We start from the raw sequence: 27,266 nt of genomic DNA on the forward strand, positions 1-27,266 counted from the left end.
AAAACAAAAATATTATCAGAAAAACACACCAAAGTGCCAGCTAGACGTTCATACTTTACCACAAGCTTACCTGCGCAAACCAGTTTTATCGGGAAGCCAGTGTGTATGGACAGTAAAACTGTAGCTTGCGCAAACTGAAAGCGCTGTAAAAATATTCCGTATTTTTTGTACAAACTATACCGCGCAGGCAAGTCGCTGCTGTCTAGCCGGCGCATTACGGATGAATCTGATGGGTGACAAATAAATCTGCATAAAAAATGAAACGCAGATAATTTGAAATTAATGAAGTCATATTAAAACACACGTGTTCAATGTCCTATAAGTACATTAAAACATGATTCATAACATATTTTATAAAAAAAAAATGTCATAAATAAATTGTATCCATCGACATATCTCTAGAGATATAAGTGTTCAGTCTATCAGCGGGCGGCCGAGTCGGTCAATCAGTTGAGATATTTCCTGCACTTTTTGGCGCCGCAGCTGCAGGGTATCTTGACTTCTTCGAAGGGGAACTTGTAGTCGTAGGTGAGCTCCTCACCCTGGTTGATGCGGCGCAGGGCGAATATCAGGATATGCTTGTGGCCCAGGATGTCCACGACCCGTGAATAGCAGTTTGGCTGAAACATTTTAAATATCATGTCAAGAAACTCGTTTGTCGCACAGGGTTCGACACTGATATATTGTACACTTCTGTTTGACATAACACGACATTATTATTCACTTGTTTCACTTGAACCTTCAGATTCACTATTGACTTATAATTTCAATATATAAGTCGGATTACTTCAAAAAGTTATGAACATTATAGTTTCTTTTTAATATTTCTAGATTTATCTATTTTATTTATTAATTAAAATAAATTATAAAACAGTCTAATATTGCAAGCATCATATTTTTCCATGTCTTTGATAGCCATAAAACCCAAAAAAAATATCATAGTTATGAATTGCAACTACAGATCACGTTATACATAAACGAATATGCCAGAAGAGACAATAAAAAAAAATGACCAGACAAAATAAAATTACTAATTCATAATACATATTACTTCCAGAGTAATAAAGAGTAACCTACTTATTAATTGAACAGACTATTACTAGTAGAACTCCATTAGTATAATAGTCATTTTTAAGCAAAGTTTTCTACATTACATTGCAAAAATGAACAGACTGAACTGAACTAAACTAACCGAATTTTTTTTTATTTTTTTTTAAACGGTACATGTTCAAACACGCGCGGTCAATATCATTTTACTCCCTACTTCAATTATAGTTTGTCAATTTACGGCTACGGCCATATGTTGTAGCTTAACCACTGGGAAATGACAAAAGAAATGGCGTATTTCAAAAAAACACTACCTTATTCTTAGGTCAATAATTATTATAAAGCAATCATTATTCGTAAGACGTTTATCACACTTGAATGGTCAAAGACATAGCTTATAATAAATATCTTTAGAATCATCTTCAAATGTGTTAATCTTGCCGATTTTTTGAATAATAAAATGCCTAATTCTTGTCAAATTTGGGATCACAGAGATTATCAATATAATTTTTTATCGTAAATATTTTACTAAAATTATCTCATCATAAATTATACTAATGGTTTTATAAATGCGTTTAAAAATTAATAAATGTAAAAAATTTTAACACCACTGCACATTCGTGTACCGAAATATGACTATATTCTAAAACATTAGAGCGAGAGGTTTAAAAGAATACTATTTTATGTAACAAAAATACTTTATGCAGTCATCAAATGTTTAAAATAAATATAAAGGATAATAAGGCTTCAAAATTATATAAATAGATTATCTACCACGTTTAAGGAGTGTCCAGGATCATGGTTTGAAAATACAATAAAAACTCAATTTTGACCTACGCCGAGCACGTGGGCCGTTAAGAAATGAACAGTGGAAAGTTGAAAATTATCTGAGAACTCACATCACAGGAATGATTGATGAATCTGGCGGCGTTCCCCTTCATTGTGGCATCCACGACGAGGTGGTCGTCGACCCGGAACATGTAGCAGCCGGTCACACCTCGGCCGCCTCGTGCTGCTTCGTAGCGTCGCTCCCTCTGGTCGGCCAGCGCCGCACGAATTACCTCGCCCGCATACTCGATCACCATTTCGCCTGGAAACAAAGAAATTCCATCATCACCGCAATCCAATCATTCATTATTTTTCTGTCACAGTGAAAGCATAGTATAGTATATCAATAATATGCCAACGTATTTGTACACAGTAACAGCTAAAATCAAATGAATGAACTTGAATAATTACATATAAAATAATAAATACATAACATCCTTGCATAACATGTTAATGTAGTGAATGCATTTAAATTTTGACACAAGAAAGTGATGAATAAAAAAAAATTCAAATTTCTCCCTAAAATTTTACAAACTTAAATTAATAGGTAGCACGATTTTTTTTGCTTTCAAAGGACCCACACATAAATAACAATATAATACATATTCATATATATACCTATATAAGATTTATATAAAGTGATCTTAAAAGCAAAAGTTACCTCCGTCTATTTCTCTCCGGCAAAACAGGCCCCTGCCGTGAATATGAGATCGGTAGACACCCACGGTCAGTTTCGATGTTTCCTTCAGATTTCTGAAGCGCATAGCCATCGGCAAGGCTGTGCTGGGAAGTCGCCTGTGACAGAAACCATACAATTGCACAACCGTTAGATACTCTTTTATCTTGCAATTCATTTTAAATAAAGTAATAATTGTCTACAATTTAATTGTAAACTGAATATTATCAATCAGTTGAATATAAACAATGGCACTGCATTGAAGATTATGGAACGAACAATGCTTCTGCGTAACCGAGGTTTAGATTTTGTAGAACAATCGGCGTGTTGAAACATACAGTATAACCTCGTTAATAAGAACACGGATAATTCAAAATTCGCCGTAATTCAAAATTTTCGTGAAAAAAAGTCCCTTGAACATTATTTTCATATAAAACCATACATATAATTCAAATTTCGTAATTTGAAATTATTTCAGAGTCCTGGCATATAAAAATATTCAATAAATCGTAATAAAGTACACTATTTCATGAGCCAGTCATTGAAAATTGTGAGACTTTTCGTAAAACATCATAAATAATTACTAATTTTAAGAAGGTAATAAAAATAATCCTCCTGACATTTTATGACAAATTAACACACACGGCACTGGAAATTTGGTAGGCACATCTATGATCGTAAACGATATTGATGAAAATCATTTTTTTTTTTAAATTATAATATTTTCCCACCATACATTTCATAATTCGTAATTTGATTATTTTTCAATTTTCGGTCCCGTGGAATTCGTATTAACGAGGGTTTACTGTAATTCACAGGAATACGAATTTAGTTGTTTTGATTTGACATGTTACAATTTGACACATTAGCAAGAGCAACTCTATACTACAGCATATACCAGTGATTTTATACCTATTTTAGTTACCTTGGAGCATTTTGTAAAATCTGAAAATCGGATGGCACCATGTGACCCAGAAGGATAAACAAAGGAGACGTGTAAATCAGTAAGCAGTGATATACCTTACCAAACTGCCGTCCAGAAGCAGATTCAAATTGTCACCTTTACTATTCTATAGCCTCACAATTTATGTATTTTATTATTTCTGATGGATAAATGCAAACAAATTCTGGTCAAGGCAATGTTCAATTGAATTTTAAAAACTAACCGATAAAATCTGCAATTTGTATTATTAGTTCAATGAAAACAAATAAGTATGACTGACAAACATTAGTGTGCACTATTTATGTCGAATCTCCACAGCCAACATCTGCCTTTCGCCACTGGTACGTAGGCCATTCTGGAGAAGAATTTCGTCCACTCTGAAAGCTGTAATGCCATGAAATATTTTGTTAAAAATTATTTAATAAATGATAAGACAGTACCTGGAAATGATGCTATCATTCTCCTGCGTCATGACGAGTGGGGGAGGGGGATCTCGGTAAGGCGATGCCAGCCAACTGAACATATCAGGGCACGTTTTGATGACGGCTGGTCCCACCCTCGCGCTTCCAAATGGACTCTCCCTTAAACTTTCCACAGGGCCAGTGTCCAACTCCCACCCGCTCGGTAACTTGTTTCCGTGACGTGCTTTGTATTTTATGCAGTGACTCGCCTGGAAATATTTGATTCATTATACATTCTGAATGAGGTCCCACCAATCATGAAAGAGTTGTCGACTTATTAAAATTTAAATCAGTCACTGCAATGTCAGCTATGGTTTATTGATGAAAATATATAATTTTTAAAAACTTCAGAAAACATACCTAGAAAAAAGGTAAACCAAGGTAAAATAATCATATTTTTTGTGATTAAATCGAGGCAATGATATAACACGATTTATAGATGGCGCCAGGTGTTGGCCAAATTTATTTATGTCTTTATAATAAAATTGAGAACATTTTATTTTGTTTTTGAACCGGATTTCTTTTTTTTTCGACATCATATGGGCCTTCACAGAGTGGAAGGTTTGTATTAACAGATTTTGTTTTACGAGAAATCGATGTCAGCCACTTGCTCATTCTATTAGGTCCATACTCTGACTCATACACAAATTGAAAAACAATATGTGTACTTGTCAGACACAGAATTTGAAACTGGGACCCACGACGCTATAGGCTGACGATATGAACCGGATATCGGATAGAAACATTAAATAGATTATTTTCAAGATCTCACTCTTCTAGTCTACCTGGAATAAAATGCACTACCTAATCTTAATAAGTCATTATGATATTCCAAATTACAGTTAATTTACATAATTTACACATATGTAATGAATTTTCAATTTAAAATGTGATGTCTTAAAGCAGAATCTATATTTGTTCAACATTCTTGCACTAGAAGAATGTCAGAGACCATTGTCACTTTTACTTTGGATGCGGTAATTGTCAACGAAACAATGATTGGTAAAAAATAATACATATTTGTAAAATTGAACTGACTCACCCCAGGCAGCTGTTGGATGAGGTACTTGAGGGCGTTGTTGTGTAGCCCCAAGATGTGTGTCCCGGCCATAGTCTGCATGAGATTGCACTGGAGAGGCAGTGGCGTGAGTCTCTGCCGCTTCCGACCGTTCTGCACTGCCTCCAATACCTTAGACCACAGATCTGTGAGAGATGTGGAAGAATAGCTGAATCCGTCGTCGGAGCTCACCTCGTAGATCAACTTCGGCCCGTCATCTTTGGGGATCTTACCGCCTGACGGAGGTCGTTTGGTTGACTTTGAAACGTTCTCTATGCCAACTTTGCTGCGCACCTGTGTTTTCCGCTGAATGGCCGCAGGAGAATTTTGCATCTTCAGGGCATTGGTATGTTCCCTGTTCGGCTTCGAAACGTCCAATTTCTGTAGGGGAGGTTTCATCGAATCCGCAGACACGTTTTCCTTTTCTTTCATGCTCTTTCCTGGCGCCTTTGAAGCATTTCCGCTGATAGATCTGTTTAGAACGGTAGCTGGTCGGCTTGAGCTTTTCAATTCCTCAGTTTTGAGTGACTCCGTGACTGCAACGGTGACTGTGGACGTCTGGGGAGCGTCCGCGGCTAGCGCGGATTGAATCATCAGCGCTTCGGTATTTTTTTGCTCTTCAAGCTCCAGCATGGCTTTGGATTCAGCTATGGCTTTGTCGAGATCACCATCCACGTTCGTGTCTTCCTCTTTGATATTTAAATCGGGCATGTCTTGACTGCGGGGCGGGGGCTTGGGCGGTTCCACTCTGGTCTTGGGCCTCGCAGCCCTTGGCGTCTGGGCGTCCCGGTGAATGGGCAGCACCCTGTTCATGGGCCTCGCAGATTGGGGGATGGGATTGACGACATTGGTAGGAATTCCGCTCTGGTGCGGTGGGGCTTTTGGAAGAGTGACGCTCGAACCGCTCTGAGTGGGCAGATTGATCGTGCCGCAGAGACTTTGGGTGGGCAAGCTGATGGTTGTGCTGACGCCGTTAGCATTGTGTACGCCGGCATTGTTCTGTATCGGCAGATTGATTTGATTGGTCGGTTTGCCATTGGCCAGGCAGCTACCTGCCATGCTATGCTGAGGCAGATTGATCTGTTTGACACCGGCGGCAGAGAGCGGGGGGACGACGAGCGATCCGCCATTGATGTTGATCACGGGCATTCCCACGGACCGTGTATCGGGGACGGTGATCTTCGGTTGCATCTCTGACGCGTCCAAGTTGATCATGTTTCTTGGCAACGCCATAATTTCATTGGGTCCGACTGTTATGATGGGTCCACTCTGCTGGGACACATGACCGCCTGTCGAATTACTGACGCCCGTGATTTGACTTCTATCCTGATAATTACTAATAATTTGATTATTGCTATTGCTCATGTGAATGTATCCAATTTGGTTGCCGCCCTGAATGGACAGAACGGGGGTGTTCAACTGCTTCCCTGGTGAATTCTGAACGGGATGCCCGATCTTCATCGATTCCGATTCCAACGACGGCATAGTATTAGAATCGCCGGAATCGCTCACATTCGCAGGACCCTTGGCAGTAAAGTTTTGATTCAGAGCGGTGACTTTAAGCGAGGTCTGATGATGCTGATGCATGGTATTCTGCAACTGATGAACGCTCTGATTCATGACTGTATTTTGTGCAATCTGATTCCGGTTGATGACATTATTGTTTATTTGAATTTGATTCATGATATTGTTGTTGCTATTGTTATTGAAGTGGTTTCCTGAATTGTTCTGCATCATAATATTGGAGGATGACATTTGGTTGTTCACCAAGAATATCTGTTCATTCATATTATGACTGTGGGGCATTTGGTATTGTGGGTTACCGTTACTAGAGATCGACATCTCGTGCGAGTTCTCCGGAGTAATGATTTGATTACTATTTGAATTAGCCACCATTTGCACTTGATTGTTGGCCATCTGTATTTGATTGTTAGAATTGTTGGACATTTGAATCAGATTGTTAGAGTTATTGGCCATCTGTATTTGGTTGTTAGGGTTGTTGGTCATCTGTGACTGGTTGTTAGAGTTGTTAGCCAGCTGCATTTGGTTGTTGGCCATCTGTATTTGGTTGTTCGAGTTGCTGGTCATCTGTATCTGGTTGTTTGAGTTGTTGGTCATTTGTATTTGGTTGATGGAATTGTTGGTCATCTGTATTTGGTTGTTAGTATTGTTGGCCATTTGTATTTGGTTGTTAGAATTATTGGCCATCTGTATTTGGTTGTTAGAATTATTGGCCATCTGTATTTGGTTGTTAGAATTGTTGGCCATCTGTATTTGGTTATTAGAATTATTGTTGGCCATTTGTATTTGGTTGATGGAATTATTGGCCATCTGTATTTGGTTGATGGAGTTGTTGGCCATCTGTATTTGATTGATGGAATTGTTGGCCATCTGTATTTGGTTGATGGAATTACCAGACATTTGTATCTGGTTATTGATATGGATTTGATTCCCTACTACACTGCCGCTATGCATCTGAAGGTGATTCGTTGAATTGTGATTGTTTATCTGATTTTGGTTTCGTTCATTAGGACTTTGCATGTGAATTTGATGATGCCGGTTGTTCAATTCCTCTTGATTATTCTGACTGATCATCTGGATCTGGCCATCGGCAAGCTGCCTTGCATTACAAATGTTACTGTTCAAATTATTGGACATGTGCATTTGGTTCCCGGACATCTGCATATGATTGGCTGAATTGTTGATGATGTGAATTTGATTGGGCGCTCCGCAGCCAGTGTTGTGAATTTGGGCATTTAACATCTGGTGTTGACCATTGCCCGAATTGTTACCCAAAATTTGCTGGTTGCCAGGATTGAATTGGATACTGCTGGAATTCACCATCTGATGGTTACCGTTGGAGTTCAATATTTGGTGTTGATTATTCGAAACTCCGTTCACGATTTGCTGGTGGCCGCCGTTGGAATTGATGATCTGGTGCTGGCTGCATGCATTGCTCATCTGACCGCTTGTACACTGCATGTGATTGCTGTTGTTATTAGGGACGTGCACGTGACCGCTGGAGGAAGTCATCATCTGTCCCTGGTTGACGTGTGAGTGTAGGTCTGTGACATTGATCTGAGAACGATTGCTGTTGTTGACATGCATCTGGACATTGCAGCCAACCTGATTCTGTGTGTTGCCCATTCCCTGTCCGCCGCTTACCACGGGGCTGCCGGAGGCCGTCATTTGGAATACTTTCTCACCTTGCAACGACATGTTCGACATGTTACTCGGTAGATGGAGGACATTCACAGTGTTTTGATTATTTTGTACGAGACCTGAGTCAGACGCATTTCGGTGCAGACCGCAAGGGACCATCTGGATGCTCACAGGCTTGTTTGCTTGATTGCTGTCTGCGATCTGAGGTGACTGTCGACTCGGTGACCCTTGCATAATACTCTGACAGTTGCCCGGATTCTCCGGGGAATATTTTACATTAGTAGAATTGCCGCCACTGTTTACTGCATAAGAGGTGACGAGCGGTGCACCGGAGGAGGAGGAAGATACAAAGGAATTGGCGTTGGTGTGCCCTATTCCGTTTGAGCCACAAGACGGCGACTGAGATGCATTGGAAGAGTCAGCGCCATTGAGGTCATGAGTGGAGAGTTGTCCTCTGGCGGAGGCCTCGCTAAAGACAGGATGAGTGAAGTGTGACTGTGTGTAACTCCTGGAATTGTTGACCGACGCACTGAGAATGATGTGGCCGGGAGAGTTGAACACCTGACAATTTCCGTTGGCTGCGATGAACTTCTGTCCATCGTTGCTCTGAACTGTCATCATCTGCTGAGACTTGACGTTAGCTTCGGAGACGGTGCTCATCGGGCTCTGAGTAGACCTCCACAGAGGCTGAGGGGTTGCACGCGGTCCTTGCTGGTTCCCCAGGACTGCTCCGGGTCGACCTGTGTCTTGGGTGATGCCCAACTGCACCGGGGAAGTGTAAACCACAGGCGATGACAAGGCGGAACTTGTAACCGTTGGTTGAGAGATGTGAACGGGAACACCACCAATGGAGAAATTGCAATGGCCGGAGGCTGAGTTCACGGGGAGCTGGATTCCACTTTGCTGTACGGACACCGATTGGATGGGTTGAACATTGACATTCTGCTTGCCAGGCGCAACACTAAAAGTCTGGCGGCTGGTATGCACCGCAGGCTTAATCTGTCGGCCACCTGCCGGCTGGAGAAACTTGTCAGCAGCCGGTTGGACAGCGACGGGGCCGTGGAATGTCTTGATGGTCTTCTGACCCGGTGACTGGTTAGGCGGTGTTTGCCGGCTAGCGCTGGGCTGAGAGACAACCGTACCATCATTGTTGACCACCACGTATCCAGCAGGCATCTCCACGATGGGCTCAATCTTGCTGGCCTGGAATACTTGTGTGGTGGTGGCAGAAAAGCTGCTGTTCTGCGCCAACACACCCTGCACTGCTGTCGAGACAAACTGCTGAGAGGACATAACTGTATTTTGCACGATTGTTTCCAGACCATAGTAGACAGGTTGTGTGGTCAGGTATACGCAACCCGATGAGTCAGTCACCATTTCGAGTGCGGGAGTCGATCCCAACAGGACTCGGTCATTGCAGAAGTGTAGACCCTGGGGCAGAATGGCTCCTGCTGGTAAGACTGTTGCCCCGGGTTGGGAAATAACGGTGCCCCCCGCCGACTGGAGGGTGGTCTGGGGTACGAGGGCGGTGTGCTGGCCGCTTGTGGTGCCGTGCTGCGCCAACGGCCGGCCCTGAGATACCAGGGCCGGTCCCCGGTTGGGCGGGTTGCCCTGAGCCATCCCAAGAGGCTGAGAGGAGACGACAGTGGGTCCACTGGCCGTCTGCATCGTTCCCTGTGGCAGAATCCCGACCCCTCCCTGTGGCAAGAAGACGGGGATGCCCCCACTCGGGACGGCCACTAGGCCTCCAGACTCCGTCTGCTGGATTTGAAAAGTCTGGGGGACGATGCCGCCAGGCGATATATAGTGGGCGGGTGCAGGCTTGTAGTCTCCCTGTGGGGCGATGGTGGCTATATACTGCACATTTTGGCCTTGCTGCCGCTGGAGAGCCTCCACGTAGGAAACGATGTTGCCGTTACCCATTTGCTGGACGATAATGGAAGGCTGGGCTCCGCTCCCACCATGCTGAAATTGCAGGATGCTTCCGTTTCCAGCGCCAGGTGGACGGCCGTAACTCAGGACAGGCCGGTCTGGCTTGGTCTGCCGCTTGATTGTTGGGGTCTTGGGCGCAGTCCGCCCCCGGCCCCTGGTGGTCTGGAAGATGGGCTTTGGCTGCACGGGTGGGGGCTTCTTAGGAGACTTCTGGACTGCCTGCGGTGATACTGTCCGACTTTTGGGCTGAACCCCTTGGACGGCCACTCGGCGAGCACAGTTGGCAGGCATCAGCACAGGGGACGACCTGAAGGAGAGGTGGGGACCTGCGAACGCATTCAGGCCGCCACTGACAGTTTGGGGTAAACCTTGTAGGGAGTTTATCGGGACGGACACCGTTTGACAGGTCAAGGGGGCTGAGAAAGTCTGCGGCTGAACCTTTGCCTCACTCTGATGGGGGGTTGAGACGGCCACCAGCCGGCCGGGACTAGAAGATAGGACAGCCTGGTATTGCCCCTGGCCTGAGATCATCTGGGGCGCACCCATTGTTTGCTGTGGGCCGACGCCCGGCTTGACACAAATTCCGTAAGGCAGAGGCTGAGGGATTCCCGCTTTAGATGCGTTGACGGTCTGAGTTCCCGGAGAGCATATGAGCATCTGTGGAGTTGTGTATTGCGCCTGCTGAAGGATATTGGGTGCAGCGAAACTTTTGGGTGGCTCTTGTACGAATGTGCCCTTGAAGTCACCCCCGTCAGCCCTAGGAGGAGTGGTGGGGCCAGGCGAACCGGTTTCCACAATAGTCCCATTGATGGTGATCTGTCGGGTGTTGGCAGAGCTTCGGCGGTGTGCCACAGGCTCAGGAATGCCAAATCGCTCATCGTCGAAACGAGGTTGTGACAGGAACGACGGCTGCGGGAAAGAGCCGAAGGCGTTCTGGAGCGTCGTCAGGGTCCTGGACTCAGGGGAGCGGGGGGTCTCTCCCTCGCTCTCACTGGTGGACATCATATCGCAGGTAGGAAGGTGACGGTTGAAAGAGTCTTCTGTGCGGTAGGTGCAGTGGCAGCGGTCGCAACGGACTGGGCGCTCCGGAGGGCCGGCTGCAAATGCTCCCGCCGGGTCTGCAGAGACGGCGATAGTCGGATCACCAGCAGCGACCGTAAGAGCAAAGCGGCCATCTGTGACATCTGATGTGAAAAATAAGGCTGCTGCTTGTTCCCTCGGTGGGGAGCCGCCCTCGCTGCAGCTGCTGGAAGAAGCGTCATCCCCGGCCCCATCTAGCTGGGTGATGGGGGAGAAAGCCCTCCGAGCAGGGCTGGCAGGTGGCGAGTCACTGTCGGATGGGCAGTCGTGATCCATGCCGTCCAACTGTGAGATAGGGCTACAATGTATTTTTGTGTAAAAATCTATCACTCGCTCGCTGGAATCCTCTGACTTCTCATTCTTTATCGCTGACTGTGCGTCATCTCCATCATTTTCTTCTGTTTCATTGTCTTCTGCCATCGCTGAAAGGAGGGATGGCCGCTCGTTTGGGGATGATCCATCTTTCTCAAGTGGGGCCCGAATGACAACAATTGACTGTTTTCGCTGCCAGGGTTTCTGTGAATCGGGCGCGGTCGGTCTGATGTGAACGATGTCACCTGCTCCTTCAACGGAATCAGCAATTTTGACATCCATAGAAATTTTTGACTTTTTAACGGCAGGCAAATTGGCGACAGCGGTTTTCAGATTTCGGAAAAGATCCACTTTGCTTTTCTTTGCTTCTCGTCCGGGGTCCACCTGCTCGTTCGAAAAGTTCTCTGGTGACACCTTATCATCCGGCCAGGACTCAGCTTCAGTGCCCCTTCTGGATCTGTCTGGTCTGGGCTCCCTCGGATCTCCGCCGTAGACGAGCTCATTTTTTGGATCGACAGCAGCCATGTCCTCATAGGACATCAGCTTAGGAAAGATGTCCTGCATAGATATGCCGTCCAAGAGGTCATGGTTGAGATCTTCAAAAATGGCATCCTTCAGCTCAGGGGGCAGCAGGTCGGCCGTGTTCTGTGGCTCTTCCTCGGGCGGATCGTCGGACTGCTCTTGGCGGCATACAGTATCCAGCATCCGCTCTACGACCCGCTTCACAGCTAAGTCCTCAAGTGACACCCCGGAAGCGGAGGGCGAACGCACCTTCCCGCCGCTCTCCAAGGAGCGGTGCCATGAGCCGATCTCTGCCAGGATCCTCTCGGTACGGCGTGGGTTCCCTGAGTGATCTAAAGTAATGTTGACCCCTGTGTCGGAGCCGGGGGCGAGCTCTGGCGCCAGCAGTCTGGTGCGGATGGTGTACTCCACAATTCTGAGCGGCCTCTCAGAGGACCAGTACAGCCTCCCACAAGCAAAGTCGACAGGGACCAGGGCGTCATCCGAGTCAGACACAGCCGGAACAATCCTGCCGAGCCTCTTGACAGTGAGTGATCCCAGGAGAAACTGAGCCCGGCGGGGGTCGCAGTACTTCTTCTTCTTCCTGTCCAATTCCACATACACAGGGCGGGCGAGCTCGAATTCGTCGTCCTTCTGCAGGGCCTTGTCGCGGGCCTCACCTGCATGTGCGGGGCAAAAGACCCGCTTGTCGTCAAGGAAGGCGCAGGGGGCGAGGCGGGCACAGCGGAAATGGAAAGTTTCACTACAGTTCTTGGCGCAGCAGCCCACACTGGCACCTCTGCCTGAGCATAGGCTGCAGCGGATCATCCTTCCCCTTGAAACGGCGCTCTGAACGTTCTGCAGCGAGCCGTCAATCTCTTCAAACACTTCGGCTGACCACAGCGCACAGTTGGCGTGCACCCAGTCACCTTGGCCGCAGTGTAGCAGGCGTCCCTCTGCCGCTGGCTCCCCCTCTCCGCTTGCCCGGCACAGGGCACAAGCCCTCACGTCGTGCGGATCATCCTCATAGAGGCGCTCTTCAGGAGGGTCGTCCTCCCGAAGGGCGGGGACAGCCCGGTCGCCTGGCAGTGCTCGGTCTCCGGACGGCTCTCCTCCCAGATGTCGGCCAGGGCGCTCTGAGAGGTCTTCGTCCTTGACCGACTCGGAATCGTCGTCATCCTCTATCTCGAGGCTGGGATCAAGGCGGTTGGACTCGCAGTCAAACCAGGGGAAGGCCTCCGCAAACGCGTCCCGGTAGACCGAGCCGATCTCGGATGCCGCCGCGGCCGCCACTGCGTCCAGCATGTCTCGGTTGAAGTCCTTAACCGAGAAGTACTCATTAGCGTTAACTCGCATCTTAACATCTCGCAATGAAGGTGAAACTTCCCGTCCTGAACCGGAACACGCGCAGTCGCGGTCCTCCTCGTCTGCAGCCAGGCCAACAAGCGGGGTGTCTGCGCTTGCCTCTGAATCGCCGGTGTCATCATCCTGCTCATCTCCGTCAGGGCGGGCAATATCATGAACGCGGACACGACAGTCGCGGATGCGATACTTCTCCTTGAGGCGGTCATGGGCATTATCGGCCGGTTCAAACTGTCCAACTGACAGACATATCTCGTTATCGCGCAGCAAGGACTCTTGTAATTTGTGAACGGTCCCCTTGGCCTCGGCCGGATCCCTCGCATCTAGAGAACTGGAGTCATCCTTAAGGCCGGCGATCAGCCGGACTCCCCGGATGTCAGTTGCAATTCTGTCCGATCCGGAGAGTCCGTACCTCTCAGACTCGTCATCGAACACAAGCTTTCTGACGGCGACAGGGGAGACACACACGCAAGTTTTCAGGTCAGTGGGAGTGCTTTTGTGCGGGGTGAGCTTGAGCAAGGCGCAAGCCTTTTTGTTCTTGGCCAGCGCTTTGAGAACCCCCAGCAGCTTCCCGCGCAGATAGGCGCCCAGCATGTTGCGCCACGGTGCATCCTCTGGGACACATAGGCGGCAGATATACTCGACCGAGTGAGGCAGAGCCGACACCAGCTGGTAGCCCTCACCGCTCAGCCCCTCGCAGCGAGCGTGCACCCACCGCGAGCACCGCCCGCACTCCATCATCTGCCCAACAAAAACACCATTAGTTAGTTATTCTCATGTTGTATGATTTGTCCTTATAAACGACCATAGAAAAAATGACAGCGACTCACCTTACTGTCAAAGTCATTGTCTTGATAGCAGCCCTGGCACAGCGGACAGTAGTTTCCCTTCTGGCGGAGGCGAAAGCAGGACGAGCAGAAAGGAAGATTTCCCAGGAACTTGGTCACTTTGAAACTGTCACAGCTCTTGCATTTCAAACATGAACTGCAGATCTACAAATAACACAAGAATTTTAACGCATTGAAATCGATGTAAAAATATTTTTTTTACAATAACCTTGCACATCTGATTAGACAAGGATATGCCCCACATTTGTATCAAAGCAAATTGTTTGAGTACCTATCCTTTTCTAAAAAAAAATTGTGTCACTGGATAATATTTGCATTTCTTCTTCTTCATCTTATGTGGTGATTTTGACGAAAATTAGTTGTTGGTACCAAGTGATGTGCATTTTTTTTTCACTAACTTCTGTATTATATCACTTGTGGAAAGATCAAATAAAAAAATAAAATCGATATTAAATTAATAGGTACTATGTGAGAGCATCCAAAATCATGCAACGTATTTAATCCTATGTGAGCGTCCGTCGCAATAGGTCACTAATTAAAATAATCTTATGTGAACACGGCATGTTCAACGTATTCAACACGGTATGCTACTATAATGGTTAATAATAAAATATGATAATGTCATTTTCGGACACCGTTCGAAGTATCATGCTTCCTTTTCAAGCTATTTTGCATTTTCAAACAAGTGTTCATATTTTATCATACTGCTAGCGTCAAATAGCGTACCTGCGGCCAGTCGCTGCGGTATTTTATGGGGCGGTTGGCGGCGAGGCAGGCAGCATGGAAGTGGCGACGGCAGGCGTGGCAGCGGGCGGCCGCCGGGCCGGCATGGGATGAGCTGCAGCCGGAGCAGCGCACGCAACGAGCGCACAGCCAGCCGGCGCTCGTCTTCTCTGCACCCACCAGACCGCCCTCAGCGCAGAATCGGTGGTACGGTTCGCAGCAGCTGGAGCAGTGGATCAACTGCAAAAGTACAAAGATATCTATACGAATCCAGCATATGGTGTTGAATCTAAAGTTTTTTGATACTGCAAACTGGTTACAATTTTCAATAAAAGCATTTGTTTGAAAAACACAATTCTCGCTTTTAATTAAATTTTTTTTCATGTAAAATCAATTTCCATGATTATAATGACTTATTTTTTGGAAATGCTGGTTTTCAGATTTCTTTTTTAATTCAAGCAGATAATTTTTTTTTCATTTATGTAACTGTTTACTTTCTTACCATATCTGCAACTTTATTCAATTGAAGGCACCCCCCGAACCAACGATAAGCAGCACATATTTTGCATATTGAGTTAAGTATAGAACAATGATAACTAAATTCCTGTAAACGTGTTCATGTATCGAAAAGGTTTATCCTTCACACCTAGATGGTGCTGTAAGGTTTTAAAAACTGCTTACTCAAAGAACAACGATAAGCAGAACAAAGATGGCGGATGTTAGTGGTGTGAGTTTGTCATCTAGTGGCATAAATCAATTAAATGAAGGCAGAAAAAGCAAGATTCTATGAAGTCGAGAAGTATAGAAGTCTATGTTTTCTATATTAATATGTAATATCAATTAATAAAATAATTTTCTTGTAAAAATATTTGGTTAAACGTTTTTCTTCATTCCTCAAATTTATTGAAATGTGACCCTTATCATTGTTCGGGGGTGCCTTCAATTATTGCAACAACTGCGAGTAGTACCTCTAGGCCTAATTGCCTAAAGTAACTAACCTGATAACAACCTTGATGGTGTTTCAGGAATAATGTATGTTAAATATTTTGAATCTGCACGTTTACAATCTTATCTACCTTGTGAAGAAGTTATGGTAAATTGGTACCGCACTTCAAGGCTCCTCAGGAAAAATTACTTTGGTAGAAACATTTGCTCGATGATTTGTCAGATTCAGTATTTCGTGAGACTAAGCCCGTTCAAAGAGTATTGTTTTCTACTGATAGTGACTTTTACCTGAATGCAAATGATAATATAATTATTACCATGCTGCGAATGCCTCATATAATTATTTTTAACGTTCAAGACAAATCAAAAAATTCAGAGAGAAAATAAAATGTGTGCGATGGCTGACCTTCTCCTTCCCCCTGCTACCGCATAGAAAGCAGAGTCCGGTGACGGTGAAAGGGGCAGCTCCTATGAGCCCCCATCCCGTCATGCATACTTCGTCAGGATCATAGGACTCCCAGAAGTCCGTGCAGATGGTATCGGACAGCCTCTGCTGGTTGAATTTCTGCTGTAATATTTTAGACGGAGCCCGCACCTGTTGAAATATCATAGTTACCAAAATTAATATATTGTACCATCGACTGAAAGCACAAAATGGAATTTGAATTTTAATTCTAATAGATTGAATATTACTTGAATCACTTTATATTTTATGAACAATATTGTTTTCGAGGCCCAGAGAGTAAGGAGGAGGGCCTTCATTCAGCAGTGGATCGACACCGGCTGATGATGATTACATGAAATTCTGCACCTTAGTTTTTATGATCGAGAATAATTTCTGTCATCAAACCGTTTATCAATACTTAACGAATGAATTCGTTCGCAGACATCATATTATAGGTTTTATGAGAAATTTTATATTGTATCAAAATTTATCTGCAGTTCAGATATCAGTGGTCAGGTCAAACATGTGTGTGCATATATTCAGCTGAAACAGTCGGATGAATATTACGATACCCTAGTTTAATACAGAAACAACTTTAAAAATCATGTTCTTTGATAACAGCATTAGAAATTTATAACCTGTAGTTTTGAGTTAGCCCCACGGATGCTCGATGAAACTTTACATTATAGTCTGTTGTCACCAAAGTTTTTCCTTATAGAAGTAGGGTATCGATTAGTCAAATATCCCAAACAGAGAATAAAGAGAATTCGATCAGAAAGTATCGGTACAGATAAGAATGAAAACTTACATTTGAAATATTTCCTAAAACCGCTTTGTGATATTTCTTTTGGATTATCTCCAAAGGCAATTGGACATCTCCGACCTTGTCTTCGGCATTACGTTTAATGGATTGGACATCGCGAGCAGGACACGTTTCTGGAAGGTTTTCCTTGTCGGCTGCTTTGATTGTAGAATCAAAACTGTCAGTGGAGTCTTCTTCCTTGCAGATCAACATTTCTTCTTCTTTACAAGAGACCATTTCTACGTCAGTCGGTTGTGCGTCGTGGGCAGCATCAACGGTCGGTAACGCCCCGACACTCTCTACAGGGAGGAGCGGGTCGCTCTCCGAATGGCACTCGTGGCAAGGAGGACAGGGCGGGGGCTCCGCTTGTCGGTGTAGGGTGTCCTCCTTCTCCCCGTCCGTGAGAGAGGCGGCATCGGAGACATCCGACAGGTTCTTGTCATCGCTGTGAGGGAAGGTGGCGATGGGCTGCCCCAGCACGATGGAGGCCGAGCGGCACACGTGCTTCACCCTCGGCCCCTTCAGTTCCATTTTCTGCCTCTTGGTGGAGTCGATCCGCTCACTTTCACCTGCTTTCTCTTTCTTCCGAACTTTTATTCTGGCGTGCCGACGTTTTCTGTTGCCTTCCGAGTTGTCTTCCGATTTGGTCTCCTCTTCAGGTTTGAGTTTCTCCGGTTTAGCGGTCTCCTCTTTCTTTGCGGCCTGTAAAGCCTGCAAGTACATTAGAAACTGAGAATAAAGTTCAATTTTCAATGAGGTAAGTGCAGACATTGATATATTTTCAGTTCGCCGAGAACAGATGATATACTTATTAATAGCAATACGTTAATATAGAAAAATCTCGATTGCTCAGACCAATTGTGTCATAGTTGTATGCCCAGCGCCTTCATTCCATGTATCCACTGTGAGTGTAATGTATCGCGTTGAGATTAGTGAGATGTTATCACTCTAAGCATTGTGATACATTACAATTACACCCATGGTGGGTACATGGAATGAAGGTGAAGATAACCAAAAAGACAAAACAAATTTTAATGGCATATTAAAATTATTGTCTGTAATACGTCCATAAAATAAAGACCGTCAATAATAAAATTACTAAAGTCAGGAGACTATGATTATAAAAGCAAACATCAAACAGACAGCACTGACAGGCACATTGCATATTAGGGTGAGGCGTCTAATAATGAAAATAAGTCCACAATTCAATATTATGTAGTTACTTATATTTTAGTGTCACCACATAGTTTTTTTTTCCCAACCATGTCCAATCCTAATAAGATTATATGGGTCTCCAAAGAGTTTGAGTTGAGGTTTGTATTAACAGATTTTGTTTTTACGAGAAATGGATGTCAGCCACTTGCTCAACCTATTAGGTCTGTACTCTGACTCATAGACAAATTGAAAAACTATGAGCACTTGCCAGACCCAGGATTCAAACCTGGGACCCACGAGGCTATAAGCCAACACATTGAGCCGCGCGGCCATCGTTTCTTTATCTATTGTATTATATTTTCAAACTAGAAGAATATGTGTATGTTAACACAATAAATTTCTGTAAATCGTGTGATTTCGGGACATTTTAAAATGTAAACACAATAAAGATAAATTTGAAGAAACGCAAGCGAACCTTTTGATTTTCGTCATTATTCTTCTTAGATATATCCGTTTTAGCATTCTTCCCAGTGGTGATTTCATTCTCTCTCTCTTCAGAGATACCAGACAGGGTGGCGAAAGAGGGTGCGGTGACGGCGAGGGCAGAGTTGGGCCTCAGAGGGTTGGTTTGAGGACTTCCAGCAGGCAGGGTTGTGTCGGACGGCTTGGCGGCGGGTCGCATGTAGGGCGGCAGCATCGCGTAAAGTGACGCCTTGAGCGGGGCGGGGACCTGGAACGCCTTTATACACATCTTCAGCCAGCACGCGTGGCACCGGGCTTTGTAGGCGCACCGGAGCAATTTCCATTGTTGTGATCTCACGATCGGAGGCACGTGGCAGGTGCCTAAAATTAATTTGTTTAGTTAGAAATCTTCAGGCGAGTTTTATTTTTTGAGCAAAACAATGTACATAGTCAGTTTGCAATCTTAATTAATCCCCACGGGGACATAAAAAAGACTAAATTTATCGACGTATTGTCGTTAATTTTCTACAAAAACACGTCTCTATAAAACACAACTTTTCAGGAGACAAAAAACCACTTTATTTTGTTTTAAATTCAGAAATAATTTTTTTCCCATGAAATATCCATTCCACAAACAACATTATCATGAAAAAAAATGTTATGTTTCTTCAATCTATCGGACTATACTTTCGACCGATCAGTCATATTGTCGAAGATACGAGAATGCGATGCAACTTTACTGTGAATCATTCAACAATATTACAGCAGTAAACACGTATCTTGACTTACGAGAAAACTTCAGTCAGTAAAATCATCTGTCGAGTTCAGTATTCTGTGTACTTTACAAACATGTAACTCAAGATACGAGTTTATAATATTTATAAAAGTCTTTTATTGTGATACAATTTTTTTGCATTGCTTAAATCTAGTATGTTTTGAGATACGTGTTAGTGGAATATGTGTGTATTCAAATTCTGAATTCATTACATCAAACAACTCAAAACTGACAAAAATTGAGATACGTGTTTGTAGAAAATTATCGATGTCTTGTTATATTTTTTAATGATTCACATGCTTTTATATGCAGACCTTTGAAATGATAGCATCTTTCCATTAGAAGGTAGGGATCAAACGACCTTACCCAGCATTCGAAATTGAATTAGGGACAAAAATATAGTGGTATAAATAGACCTTCTCCCTTGAGGCAGTGCAGCTGTGGCAGGGCGGTGTTCTGCGCGACACTCTGTTTCTTGATCATCTTGGAGATGAACTTGCGACAGGACTCGCATGAGTAGATGCCGAACTTCCGAGCTTGCCTCACGAAGCGGTAGAATCTCACCGCACCACACACACCACATGACACTGTGCAGGGGGGGTTCGTACCTGCAAAACCATTTGTTAGCACCAGAGTTTATATAAATAAAGTGGCCTAACCACTCCACAGCCATTAGTGTCTTTGAATCAACAACTGCTGAAAAGTTAATATTGTGTGTTGGCAGCACCTTGTCAGTAAAAATGTAATTGCCAGTCTGCCGTCGGTCGACGTTCTTGATTTATTTACAGATTTTATGCAATTGTTCATCTAAATATTGATGGTTCGCAGTAAAAGAAAAACTTCTTTTAGTCTTGTGGCAACCATGCATTTTTGTCTCCTGCAAAATAAATCTCAGAGCATAGAGTGAAATGTGAAAAGAAAACAAAGAAAGTGTGCGACAATCACTTTAATGGTTTTAAGTATTACCTGATGAAAAATAAAACGTAATAAAATACATTTTGAACATAATTTAATAACGATTAAAACAAATTTCATCTACTTCAACAGGACATTCTTTTCTGATATAATGCTGTAAGAACGTACGAAGGGTGTTCATTTTATTATATACCTCAGTATGAAAGAAAATAGAGAGTGCATTGAAATAAGGATTAGATTGTCTCAAGGACATTCATGCATAGTTTCAGCTCAGTGTGACTCTCACATTTAGCGAAACATGGGTCCTCGTGTAAGCCTACTAAGAAATTGTTCAATTTAAAATACCATTCTATGATCAAAATGTCTCCTCAAAGGGAGGAAGCCAAAAGAGATCCATGAAGACATGGTGGAAGCTTATGCGGAGTCTGCTCTTTTAAATTATAGTCAAATTTTAAAGGAAGCAGTATGATGGAGAGGCCAATGAAGACAACTCTCATATTGGGCAATTGTGGAAGCAACATCTGAAGAGATGCGCATGAAAATTGAACATTTAATTTTAGCAGACAAATAACTGAAGGTTTTTCGAATAACTCAGGATATGGCGACCTCGGTAGATACAGTTTGTAAAATAAATACGTGGCGTTAATGCTGAAACTATTTTACTAGCGCTTAGTTTCTGTCATTAGAAATAAGAAATGGGCGTTTTATAATAGACATCCCAGGTAAAAATTTGAGTATGCAGTCAAAGTACCGCACTTTCCCAACCCCTAAAAAGAAAAAGGTAGAATAATCTGTCAATAAGGATATGACAACTGTTTTTTGCTTATACGAGTTCATGCCAATTCAAAACAATTGTAACAAGGGAGAGTTATGCTAACAGAGTGACAGCTTTGCGGAAGACATGCTGCTCCTTCACGATGATGTGCGTGTGCACATGTCTACAAAAATACAAGCCGGCATTTGACGATGTGAGCCACCCACTCAAAGTTATATCCTTCTGGACTTCCCAGGATTATTATCTGTTGTAAAAATCTTCAAAGACGGCGCGTCGCGTATCAAGTGATAAAGAAGTTAAGAAGGCGGTGAGAGCCTGGCTTTTAGAATAAAATAAATATTTATTTTTCAAAAGGTTTAACATTGTTCGAGTATATCACATTCGAGTCAACTCACTAAATTTAAAAATAAATCGTTTTGATTCATCATCGTTCTCGTGTAGATAATATAATGAAAGCCCCTCGAATGTTTCATATCAGTAGAGAATGTCCTACTAAAATAGACATACCTATTAAATTAGGTGGAATAAGTATTAGGTATAATGTTGTGTTTTATTTAAATTAATCTTAGTAATCCTATTGTCGGCGTCGTATACAATAGCTATATCTTCAAAGAGGGTTTTTCAATGTCTTTGAAAATACCCGATTTGTCATTATTTATAAATGGATATGAATGATGAAGTGCAAACAAATTGCACAGTTGTGAACGTAACTCCCCTCCTTGGGAAAGTGAAATGCTCAATCGCCGGCGTTAAACAATAATTTAACAGACATATTGTATGAAATGTGTGAAAACAGGTTTTAGATATTATCAATTTGCTTATAAATAATTAATTTTATTGATAACATTGGTCATTCGGTTTTATGGCTTCATTAATATTCCTAGGACAAATCACAAAAGACAAACAAGCGAATCTCCAATAAAAAATCTCATAGAATTTGAGCAGGAGATTCCATGCGTAAAATACAATTCAATTGGAATTCCCAAAGAACTGGATTATATACAAATATTAGAACGTCAATTATCCAGACTAATTGAAAATGTCTGGATAATGACAAGTCCGGCTATTGAAATATAGTAAAACAAGGAATTATATAATTGACATTGTACCATTTTCATATAATCAAACGAAACTAACGATCAAAAAGAAATTTGGATAATCGAGGTTCTACTGTATTTACAAACTTGAAATCAATTAAAACTCGAAAGAAATTGTAATATGAAAAATCATATTATATTAGGGCGGTTTTTATAATAACATTTGCATGTCATTCGATTCAAGTCTTCTTCACAAAAGAGTGAGACCAAAGCTGATATAAATCGGCCGATTGCCTCAATAACAATTGGGTTACTTAATGAGAATATTAAATTACAGCCATACTGCGTCTCCGCAAACCAAGTAAACAGGCGATTCGTCACATCGAGAGCAAAAGCAATGAAAGTCAATTAACCATCTGTTTGGTAAATTCATGAACATTCATGAGTTTATGTGAGTTTTACCGTAGAAATTTATCAAAGATTTCGGCATTGACAAAAAAACATCAATTTATAAAGATAATAATGGCTAAGAAGTAAAGAAGTACAAGTAACTAATAAGTGAAACTGAATTCTCTTTCCCAACATTACTTGCAAGTTCTTCTTTTATTTGACCATCTCCATCGTTTAGTAATATGCAGTTATTATGATTGATTATTTAGCCGGCTCTCACATATAAACTTGCCTCGTCTGCAACGCGTTGAATACATCAATGTGATGTCATAGTTATTCACAAAACACACGTTGCCAAATGGAGTTCCGCAGATTGGTCGAATGCAATTTTTTAGTTTGAAAAAAAAAACATCTAGTACTGCTATCAACAAATTGCATGCTACTGCGAGTCGAAGATGCCAGAACACATACAAACACCTACGAATTAGTCTTTCCTTTACTGGCTCACCGATCGCCGCATCCAAATATCTATATGTTTCAAGAGGTTACGTGCGACTGTCGCTAGGTAGATGTGCGCGGTCTTCATATGCAACACCGGATCGTCGTTCCTAGAAGGTTTGAACTATGGCTGTGCAGCAGACGAGGCGAGTTTAGATGTGAGAATCAGCTTAATTCAAGACTGGGTATAGAAAAGATTTAAAAATCAACGGTACTGTTCGGTTATCAGGAATACAGCGGAAAACACATTTTGAAAATACCCGATATACTGGATTATTTGTTAGTTTGGGTTAGTTTAGGTTGGGTTAGGTTAACCTAACAAATAATCCAGTTTATCGGCTATTTTCAAAATGTGTTTTCCGCTGTATTCCTGATAACCGAACAGTACCAAATCAACTTTCTTCGATGAACATTTATGACCTGATAAAGCCGCCAGGATCACTACCCAACATATGAGAGAACCTATATGTTTCTGAGGCTTGTCCGAATAATATAAAAGTTAGTATATCCAATTGTTGCTGTCATTGATCGACACAATAATATAAAACTATGTAAACATTTCAGGGATAGAGCCATTCTTTATGTGTTTATCACATTATCAATGACATATCTCTCGAAAGCCATTCTTAGTGTAAAGGTTACGTATGTATCAGGGATTACAATCCCGGATGGAATTTTCATTCGCAGGATTAATATTTATCTCAATTTATTTTGATTCGACACTGACACGGACACCCTCACTTCTGGTTTCCTGATGGTGATTTCATTTATAAAAAGATTTATAATTTATCTATAATACCTATTTAAAATTTCTGAGATATCAACAATTTTAATCGTTTTTAATTGTCAAAAAACATATAAGTAACTGCGAGATGTCAGGATTCCAACATTTTCAATACTGGGATTGAGAAATCGAACGGGACCCCAGGATCGCAAACCCTAGTTCATATACTTTGATAAATGTTCAAGGGTTTTGCAAGCCTTATCCATGACTTAATGTACTAAATGCGAAATTTCTGAAACTACTGAATTTATTGGGTCGTTACAGATAGGCACATCACATGTATTGAATCCTCCATGATGAATCGATACTCTCATTTCACTGCATGAGCACTGTAATGTTTTTATTGGAGAGATCTGCTTGCATACTTAATATGGACAAATAGCATTTTCACAATATTGATAAAATGCTCACTCGTATTGGTAGAGTTGGTGCCGAAAGCCGAGAAGGGGCCATCGGCGCCGTTACTACTGGGTGTAGATGCGTTGAGCTGCAGCCGCGCTTCGCGCAGTATCACCTTCCCGCCGAGCAGGCGCGAGGACAGGGGAGAACGATCAGGCGGCGGAGGAGGGGGCTCGGCCTCTCGCTCGCTGTCTTCCTCGCTCTCGGAGGACGGTAAGCTGTCGTCTGAGTCAGATGCGCTGCTGCTGCTCTGATCTGAAGTGCAGGGTGTCTCCGAGGCGTCCCGGGAGGGCTGAAGCAGGCGCCGTGAGACGCCTTCCCCCCTGAGACTCACCTCAGATAGCTCGGAAGGCAACCCGTCGCCGCCCGGGTCGGAGACGGGCGATTCCGGACCGTCACCAGGCGAAGCATGGTCGATTGGGCGAGTGGCTCCCTTGAGGCCGTTGGCAAAGGTGTCCTGGAAGGAGGCGGACACGCTCTCGGCGGAGGCAGAGCCGAACAGGCCAGCAGCGTTTTCGATGAACGTCGCCCGCTTCGAGTCCGAGCTGTCATTGCTGTTGGCGGAACTGTCACACGTCTCGTAAGCTTCATCGCGGCATGAATTGTTCGCGTCGCTCCGATCGAGGATCAGTTTTGGCTTCTTGAGAAGTTTGGCGGACGTGCCGCTCAGGTTGGCACCGGCCACAGCGTCCTCGGAGTCGACGAACCGCTTGTTGGGTTTGACGGGTCGCGCGGTTCGGCGGCCTACCGCGTCCCTCTCCGGCGCGGCAGGCGGGGGTGACACGCTGCGGCCGTCTCCGAGCTGGGAAAACTTAAGCGCGGACTTTTTCACGGGAGGGCTCCGGTTGTGTCGGGCCCGCAGACCGCCGAAGTCCACGCAGGACTCGGAACCGAGGTCCGTCAGCCTGGCCGGCTTCACAATATTGTAGAATGCGGTCCGCTCCGACGCCCTGAGGGCCGATCGCTTCTTGATGATGGACACCAGAGGTCGGGCGGACTTCGCCGGCACCCGCTTCAAGGGTTTGAACGGGTCCCCGCAACTCTCGACACCGCCGAACGTGACCGTCTTCTTGGCGGGGGCGGGGACGGCCCTCTCCGCGTCGTCCCTGACGGCCTGCATCTTTTGCCGGGACCTCGTCTTGGCGGCCTCGGGTCGGACGGTGTCGGCGGCCGCGTCGGCGAGCGCCGATGCCCCGTCAGCCTCTTCGACTATCTTAGGCGAGTCTGGGTCGTTTTCATTTTGCCCCTCGGCCTCCTCCTGCAAATGTCAAAGAAAAAGATGGTTACAGAACATACCGAATAGTAAAATCGCTCACGACGCATCACATCGACGACAATAATGCGAACGAACACTTAATAATACTACCCTGGGTTAGTATTTTCCCAAATTACAACGGCCGAAAGACGCTTTGTCCTTTGTTGACAAAAAGCGCAACAAACGTCAAACGACGTGCTCTCAAGGATAAATTGTACAAGTAAAATTTCGATTCGACGGTTCGATGTGTCAATATGCGATCTCAAAACGACGAGGATTCCGGTGATTCATTTTAACATTCGCCGTTCACAATTAAAAAAACACTTTTTTGACAAAATGAAAACCGTTGCGAGCGAAGCCAGCGACGAGACCGCCGTTCGCCAACGAATCTGTAGCTAAAAACATGTCACTCACATTACTCTTGCCGGCGACCGATGCACGATCATTTTCACTATGCTCCGCGTTCAATAGGACGCTAATTCTTTTCCTATTCTGAAATTTAAATGGTTTCCCTGGAAATCTTGACCTTCCCATCTTAATTTGTGACGAACGGGCCGCGACCGTCGTGTTTCCATTGAAAGTAGTGAAACTCGCACGCATGCTCCTCACCCTCGCTCGTCAGCGCGCGCGGAACAGACGGAGACGCGGTCGGATTGTCGTTTACGCAATGTGTACAAATAATTGCGACGTAATTCAAACTCAAAGTATTCTTTGCTTATTCTGGCCACGGGAAAAAGTATTGATTGAACGTTTCCGTATCAGATGTTAAACTATTGTTTTTGTAATTTACACTATAAACAGATCGCCTAAAAATCATGATTCACGTCCTTATTGATAATATTTCAAAAGTCAATTAACATAAATAAGTCGTATCATAATATTCACGGGGTTGCAAACTTATTATTTTAAAATTTTTGTCAAAATAGTAATCCAAAACGCAAGGCCACGGTGTGAACGACACCTGGCTCTTGTGGGCCTCTGTCTGATCAGTGATGGTTACCTACCAATCAAAATACACTATAAATATGAACGTCCAATAATAATAAGCGACAAAACAATTATTACGGGCGCGTTCATTTGTTAATGGATTGTTATGTTGTTATGAATTTATTATTGAACGCCAGATGATACATTGATGGCAAATAAAATAACGAAGCAATTCAAACGACGGCGGTAAAAGTAAAATGAGTCAAACTTCAATGTACCCACCTAAATAATATTGTAAATACGAATTCACTTAGGTATTTAGTTTATTATTGTTATATTATAAAACATAACTGCTGTTATAATTATGGAACCTATTCTGCTACCCATTAAGATTAAAGTGAATAGACTGTTCAATAGTTATAGTATGGGTGTTTTAGAGAATTTAAAAGAGGATTATAGGTATTTTGGTTAGGATCGTATTTCTTTTACCAACTATTATTATTTATTAGGTACAACTCAAATATTATTTATTACTCTGTCATATAAATGGAGAAATATGAAATACCTATATGACCAGCAATGACAAATGACATTCAGAAAACAATTTGGGTAAGTAGGTACCTATGTAGATTAGTAGATTCATAATATTATCATTAAAATTAAAGTGTTGGCAAAGAATCGTAATACATAATAATATAATAATTAAAATATTACTGTTATTCTGATAAAAAAACGTGAGTAAGTATTTAAAAATCCACAATATTATTTTG

General features: G+C 43.4%; 1 protein-coding gene across 1 annotated transcript; it reads right to left on the minus strand.

The window, feature by feature from the left end:
• trx (histone lysine N-methyltransferase trithorax) lies at window positions 1–26,560 on the minus strand. The gene is made up of 13 exons (XM_085956255.1): window positions 25,984–26,560; window positions 24,327–25,572; window positions 19,933–20,124; window positions 18,755–19,122; window positions 17,131–17,835; window positions 16,284–16,472; window positions 14,936–15,172; window positions 14,192–14,353; window positions 4,998–14,102; window positions 3,935–4,164; window positions 2,537–2,670; window positions 1,947–2,137; window positions 1–620 (listed from the first exon to the last, which is right to left on the minus strand). The coding sequence occupies exons 1-13, from the start codon at window positions 26,167–26,169 to the stop codon at window positions 447–449; spliced, it is 13,119 nt and encodes a 4,372-aa protein (XP_085812381.1). The 5' UTR covers window positions 26,170–26,560; the 3' UTR covers window positions 1–446.
• Between the last annotated feature and the right edge of the window lie 706 nt (window positions 26,561–27,266).

This window comes from Rhyacophila brunnea, unplaced genomic scaffold (assembly GCF_057557595.1).
Source record: "Rhyacophila brunnea isolate RB1 unplaced genomic scaffold, BYU_Rbru_1.0 scaffold_6, whole genome shotgun sequence".
NCBI lineage: Eukaryota > Metazoa > Arthropoda > Insecta > Trichoptera > Rhyacophilidae > Rhyacophila > Rhyacophila brunnea.